Genomic DNA, 7,300 nt, shown 5'->3' with positions numbered 1-7,300 from the left:
TCATAGGAATTCCATGCAGTAGGAGTACACAAATCGTTTTTCTCATATGACCCCCTAAATGTGACGTCATTGACGTATGCATTTTTCCGTATTTTCTTTAAAAAATTGCAGAGACATCAGTTTTCAGTGGAATCTTCTTTCAGAAAACATACTCTGCCATCGCCGCCCACAGAGATTTTGAGACACACAGTTTACATAATATATCCAAAAATTGAAGCGGGCGACGGTGACAACGCACTTTGAAAAATTACGCACTTTGAAAAACCTTTTTTGGGACCAAGCTAACGCACTTTGAAAATTATAATTAAATTTCTTTTCAAAGTCTTTATTAATATCGACCATATTAACGCACTTTGAAAAAAAAAATGTAAAGCTTGATCGATATTCTTAACAAATAATAGGTATAATAAATAATTTATCTTGGTTGGTTATAATTTTTTTTATGATAAGGTCACTTCAGAACCTGAGATATTGACGTTTTAAATATTTTAGATTTTGACAAATGTTATAAAGGGAAATGGGTCTTTTAGAAAAAAAACAGAGAGATGATTGTTTAATATCGCTATTTCGTTTCTTTTTTTAGATTCTAGTCTGTAATATGTAGGGGGGGGGGGCTAAAAGTGAACGACTTAAAGCATAACATTTATCTTAACAAAAAGGGGGCAATTTGATTTTTCAAAGCTATGAAAATTCCTTTTCTCTAATACGTTTTACTGTACTTAAATATTTCTAGTTTTCATTTGTTTTAAGTTAACTCATTTATTGAAAGTTTTCAACATCATACCAGTTATGTAAATACGTATCTATGTTTTGGGTATAGCATAGACATGGAAACCGGGCGAAGGACAAGGGGAGGGGGGCTTAGCCTTCCACTTATTTTGGAAAGATATACTACAAATAGGTATTGAAAATTCGGCTTACCCTTTTTTGGGTTTATTATCTTCTCCTCTTCTCGACGGGAGTAAATCAATTCACAAGTTTTTTTGAAAGATAAATAACACTGAAATAAAATATTCCCATTACTATATAATCTAAATCCAGAATTTTTGTTTTTACATATTTTTTCAAAGTGCGTTAAATGTCTCCATGGTAAAATATATTGATGTAAAGTCTTTACGCACTTTAAAAAAAATTTCAAAGTGCGTTGAGTATGTCCCAAATTTAACGCAATTTGATTGATTGATTGTATATTGTTTAACGTCCCTCTCGAGTAACGCACTATGAAAAAAAAATTGAAAAAAATATCAAAGTGCGTTGATTTTGTCCCAATTTTAACGCACTTTGAAACATTTTTTTCAAAGTGCGTTGCCACAATTCTTGCACCAAACTAAGTGCAAATATAAATTTAATAAAGTGTTAACTTAATACAGATAAATGTTTAAGTAACAAATATTAGATAACATAAAACAAAAAAATGTGCTAGATTAACAATTTATTCACAAAAATACTGTTTGCGGTTCCAATCAATTTGAGACAGTCGGGATTTTTTTCTTAATATATATTTGCCTAAAAAGGAAAAAAATACATTCTTTCATAAACTTCATTCCGTAAAATGATATCTTAAAAAATAATGTTGTATGTCATTAACATGATTATACATGTACACAAAGACAGCTTACCTTTTTCTTGTTAACAAATGGTTTTCGGCCAGGGTATGGTAATGGATATCGACCAGGTACGGGTACTCTGGGATAGCCGACACCTGGTGGATATCTGGGAAATGGCCTAGTGGGGATTCCTGGTAGGAGTGAGGGTAATCTTGGTTGGAATGTAGGGAATCCAACTTGAGCCGGAGCAAAACGTCCTGGGAACCCAAATGGGCTACCCACAGCAGCGGCACTAGCAGCAGCTGACCCAGCACCATTTGCGGAGGCAGCAGAAGCAGCAGCAGCTCCATCATCACCAGAGGCGGCAGCTCCAGCAGCAGCACCGCCACCAATTCCAAACTGCTGGAAACTCTGAAATCCTTGGAATCCAGTGCCAACAAAACTGGGATCCAATTGGTATTGGAATCCAGGCTGGGAGGACCCTACAGCAGCAGCGGAAGAAGCTGCAGCTCCACCAAAAGGTCCACCGGAAGCAGCAGCACTAGATGAAGCAGCGCCACCTAGTCCAGATGCAGCTGACCCTGATGAAGCAGACGAAGGTCCAAATCCAAAAAAGGGAACATTAGGTAAACCGAGACCGTAGTTTAATGAGCCGGAACCTCCAGTAGAGACCACTGTGCTACCTACTCCTCCAGGCCCCCTTTGTGTTTTTCCGTAAGTACACCCGTATCCATTGCAGCCTCCGTACTCATAATCAGCTAGAACATGGGACAGAAAAGCGAGAAGGAATGCTGCACGGAACATGGCTGTAAATAATAATTTCAAAAGAATACAGAAATTGGATTTTTTTTTTTTGTTGATCATTTTGAAATTATTCCACAAATAATTTCCAAATGGTCTATTTGCTAGTCGAAAAATTTTCTTATTAACTTCAGTTATTTAGAATATATTAGAAATAAACAAAATAAAACTTTTTTTTCTCTACAGAAATTTACAATTAGAGTGAATTGGACAGGTAGTGATTGGTGAATTTACAGGATTTTACGTTTATTTGCTTGTTGTGATTCTTTCCTATGCGACATTCATAGATTTTGAAGGCTACTAAATAATACAAGTTAAATCTTTTCTACAATTTAACACTTTTATACTTCTGTAACATTTCTAAAGCCTTATGTGTCTATATTACTATTTAGTAAATAGGGACTTTTAAATAAAATTATAAGTGAATTCAGCCAGAAGTATGGTTTAAACAGGTTTAAAAATAAAATATTTTCCATGCTCAATATTACCAATTATAGATTCTTTTAACATAATCCCGAAATAAACATTTTAAATTGTCAACCAGTTTTTGCTTTTGCGAAAAGAATATTGTTTATGATATTGAAATGTTGGGTACATAATTCAAACTGTTTTTCATTTTCTTAAGATATTGAGAATATCTATCAAGTTGATTTATAAGGGTTGATTTCAACATAAGCCAAATTAAAGAATCTCTTAATGAAAATTAAACAAATCTGATGTGTCATTTATTTTCCATGGTTTGATTTTTCCCATATATCAAAAGCAAAGAATTTCTTTGAAAGAAATATTTTTAAAATATTAAAGCTATCCTACCTGTTGATTGGGGATCTTGTTGGAACCTGCTTTTTCAGCGTCCCCAAAGTCATATTTATACTCTTTGAAGACGTCATAGAAACAGTCACAATGAGTAAATATAGATTAACTGTTTGAAAATAACTTTTAAAAACGTGTGAGCCATTCAAAAAAGCGAAATTAGTTTCCAATCGTGACCTTTCACCTGTATTATATAAAATTTATTTTTGTTCTGGACTGGAGTGAAATATGATAATATGTCTTACGATGTATAATTATATGATCTATTTAAAGTTGACCTTAATGCAGCCTCCAAACCACATAATTAAGACGTTTCCTTATAAAACATTAACTTTAATGCAAAACTGCATTTCCTAATTTAAAATATCAATTTATAAACTGTTTCATGTGTTTTCAGTTTGAGATAATAATTGCTTAGTACTTGAAAAAGTTGCATTATATGTTTTGTTCTTACCTGGCCAAACATTTTTTTACACTCTCAATACTCATAACATTTAAGCAGCAGTAGTTGAAAAGTTATTTGTTGTTTTTTTCACTTCTTTTTTTAATTTAGCGATTTTATTTATTTCTTAGCAACAATGAATTTGTTTATTTCAAGCATCTATGTACCTAATATATCCCAAAGATAGAACATGCGTGGCCACATACTGAAATAAGCGAGGATTTTACACGGAAACTCATGATTCAAAAGTTTACTACTCCTGGAAAAAAATTCCATTTTCAGAATTATTATTCTTTTTGCATTTAATATTAAACTCATGTAATAGGAATGCATAACATTGATAGCTATTTTATGCTTAATTGATGAGTACAAAAACAAAGGCCTGTGATAGTTTGTATAAAACAAATTAGTCAAAATACGATCCAATGATAGGTCATATTTGCTAACAATTTCATTATATAACGACCATCATGTATTCAAAATGCTGATTTTAGACGAAGGTTGTTGAAAACCCCTGTAACATCAATTTTCAAGTGATTAGCATGCCTCGCTTAAAATTTGTTTGTACTCATACCAAGCTCGTGAGTAGCGAATAAGTTGAGGTGAAAGCGGAATACAGTGGACCCTCATTTATCCGGACGCTTTGGTTCCCAGTCAATTTGTCCGGATATGTGAAGCGTCCGGATACCTGAATCACCTGTTAAACAAGACAAAATAACATTTAAAAATTCTGTTCCGATGAAAAATCGTCCGGATACTGAAGCATCCGGATATCTGGCGTCCGGATATCTGAAGGTCCACTGTATTCCTTAATAAACAGGGAACGTTGTGGATGGCAAGGCTGAACTGAATCTCTTTTTTCATTCAATTTAGTTGTTATCGTTTAGAGTCGTTTAAGGTATCTAAATATGAAACAGATGTGACAGACTCCGTGATATACTTTAATTCAAGTTCATTTGGATATATCGAGTCGCCATACAGCCATACTAATGAATATAACTTAAATTGTTATTATAAGCGATTTGTTAGAAAAGAAAATTTCTCGAGCCTCGCTATATCCTGTTATTTAAATTATCTTATCTTTCATTTTTATTTAACCGATAATCTTTTATCATTTAATTATTTTCATATGGCTTCTTGCAGCTCCCTTATATTAGATATTGCCTCAAATTCTTTCAGTGAAACATTTGCTGCACGTCTGCTGCAGACATTGCAGCAAACTTACTGCGATGAAACTAAATAAACTATGCCAGTCTACAAAAAAAAAAAAAAAAAAAAAAAAAAACTTTGTTTGCAGCAAGTTTGCAGCAAGCACAGTGCAAATGTTACCATTCATATCAATTTGTTGTAAGTTTGAGGCAAACTTTCTGCAAAGATTGCTGAGAACAATGTGAAATATTTACATTTAAGCATTGAATTCATATTTTGGGATGTCTTCGGGCTTTATGGAATTTAATCTCGTGACCAACGCGTATTCATATCCCGATAGATGTTTTCAAATGATACCTTATTTCTTAATTAAATGAATTAAGCATCGTCTTTTACATGTAGTATTCAGATTTCTGAATACTTTATTGTGCTTAATTTTACAAAGTTTAGTAGATTTTTACCCTTTGTAATTTTTTTATTTGAACTATTTTTTCTGTATATTGAAAAGTTATTCATGGTATATGTATACAGTAGAAGTGTTCGAGCGTACAAAACAGTTACTAGTATTCCTTCTAATTAAGACAAATCTATCTCTGTGATTTAATTAACTTTAATGTAGCTGTCCCTGTCAAATTCCTGTCAACGTAAACATTGATACTTATATAGTCTATTTAAAGCTTAACCCTTTCTGGTTTTAAATCATACTCTAACTTCATGTGCATGCAATTAAATGTAACAGTTTTATATTTCATTTCCTTATGAAGATAATATTTCTGGCAAAAGGAAAATTCACATTAATTGATAATTAAGCTTCTTTCTCCTTCCCTTTTTTATAAATCAAAATTTGTATGGTATACATAAATTGTAAATTATTTAGACATTTCATGAGTTACCGTTTTTACATTAATTCTTTGACCATGAAAAGCGACCTTAAAGGAAATCTCAAAAGAGTCACAATCCACACACAGACACACCCTGAGAGAGAGAGAGAGAGAGAGAGAGAGAGAGAGAGAGAGCAACTCAAATTGTTGTCTCAATGACTGCTAGTAGTTTTTCGAATCGATCACGTTGTTTACAGCTAGGTGTTTTTTTTATTATCTTGAAGACCCCAAAGGTGTGGTCTTTTGTGTTAAGTTTTTATTATTTTGTATTAATTTAGAGGAGACAAACAAAATGACATTAATATTAAATTATCAATATCAGTCCAGCATTTATCCTTTAAGGAACGCTGAGAAAATAGAAAAAGCATCGCATTTTATTGGATTAATCTTGTTTTTCATTATTATTCAGCACTGCAAGTGATTGAGCACCCTTCACTGCACTCAATTAGATTTCAGTGCTAATAGTTTGTTCTCTTTAAATGTGTTTAACTAATTTGGGGCTGCTATTTGAAACGTGCAGGAATAAAATTGAAATTCGATTGATGACATACCAGATGTTTTCTACTTCGTTAAGTACAAAAACAAATAAAATAGAACACAAAAAACCTCGCATTTAAATAGATTCATCATAGATTGGATGAGGCAAATATGTTTCTACCATCACTGGCCAGATTTTCAATTGTTTTAACGTTTGGTTTACTTGTTGCAAAGGCAAACTTAACGTATTTTCGTAAATTAAATTCTAATTGTCTGTTCACAAAAGAGGTGTATTTTCCGAGTCGGAGTCGTTTGCATTGTGCCACTATCTGCATCAACAACAATTCTGACATCTTTACCCACAGGAAAGGAGAATGCTATTGTGTGGATGGAATTAATGAATACAATGTTATTAAAATATCTGTCATTTATCCCGTTTATGTGAGAAAAAGTGAAATATTGGTAAGTGAATACTTTCTAAAGCTTTTTGCTTTATTTCGCTTTTTTATTTTTAAATGATAACCAGAAGTCTGTGTCGAGACTGAAGCTCTACTGGTTTGTACTTATAGAAAAGTACTTAAGCAGCTGGGAATTGAAACTTTACAACAGCAATAAATAGAATAATGATCCTTGATTAGGTCCCTTAATGTTCTTAGTGTAGTCTACTTATATGCCACATTATATTATAATCAAACTAAAACGGTATTTGGTGTAGCATTTTGAGAGCATTTAACAGGAATTTCTATTTCTAGTGACCAAGGCAATAATGTTCATCCAAGTCAAAAACCGATACGCAGAATTGTGTATCTTAGTGTAGTCTACTTGTGTGCCAAGTTATATTGAAATCAGACCAAAACTGTAGGACGAGTTGCATTTTAAAAGAATTTCACAGAAATTTCTATTTTTAGTAACCACGGCAACACCGTTCATCGACATCAAAAACTGATACAGAGAATTATGTATCTTAGTGTAGACTACTTGTGTGCAAAGTTACATTGAAATCAGACGAAAACTGTAGGACGAGTTGCATTTTAAAAGAATTTCACAGAAATTTCTATTTTTAGTAACCACGGCAACACCGTTCATCGACATCAAAAACTGATACAGAGAATTATGTATCTTAATGTAGTCTACTTGTGTGCCAAGTTATATTGAAAAAGGACCAAAACTGTAGGAAGAGTAGCATTTTG

At 32.8% G+C, this 7,300-nt stretch overlaps 1 protein-coding gene across 1 annotated transcript; it reads right to left on the bottom strand.

Annotated features, from left to right (window-relative positions):
* Positions 1-1,417: 1,417 nt before the first annotated feature.
* On the bottom strand, positions 1,418-3,175 carry LOC134246794 (spidroin-2-like). Its single transcript, XM_062729150.1, has 3 exons — positions 3,162-3,175; positions 1,620-2,353; positions 1,418-1,506 (listed from the first exon to the last, which is right to left on the bottom strand). The coding sequence occupies exons 2-3, from the start codon at positions 2,349-2,351 to the stop codon at positions 1,492-1,494; spliced, it is 747 nt and encodes a 248-aa protein (XP_062585134.1). The 5' UTR covers positions 2,352-2,353; positions 3,162-3,175; the 3' UTR covers positions 1,418-1,491.
* Between the last annotated feature and the right edge of the window lie 4,125 nt (positions 3,176-7,300).

This window comes from Saccostrea cucullata, unplaced genomic scaffold (assembly GCF_032062105.1).
Source record: "Saccostrea cucullata isolate Sc308-1 unplaced genomic scaffold, CSIRO_AGI_Scuc_v1 ctg20986, whole genome shotgun sequence".
NCBI lineage: Eukaryota > Metazoa > Mollusca > Bivalvia > Ostreida > Ostreidae > Saccostrea > Saccostrea cuccullata.
This window is presented reverse-complemented; position numbering and strand designations above follow the sequence as displayed.

Bases quoted from the DNA above. Each gene is read 5' to 3' on its own strand.
- LOC134246794 (XM_062729150.1), bottom strand. From the start codon at position 2,351: ATGTTCCGTGCAGCATTCCTTCTCGCTTTTCTGTCCCATGTTCTAGCT.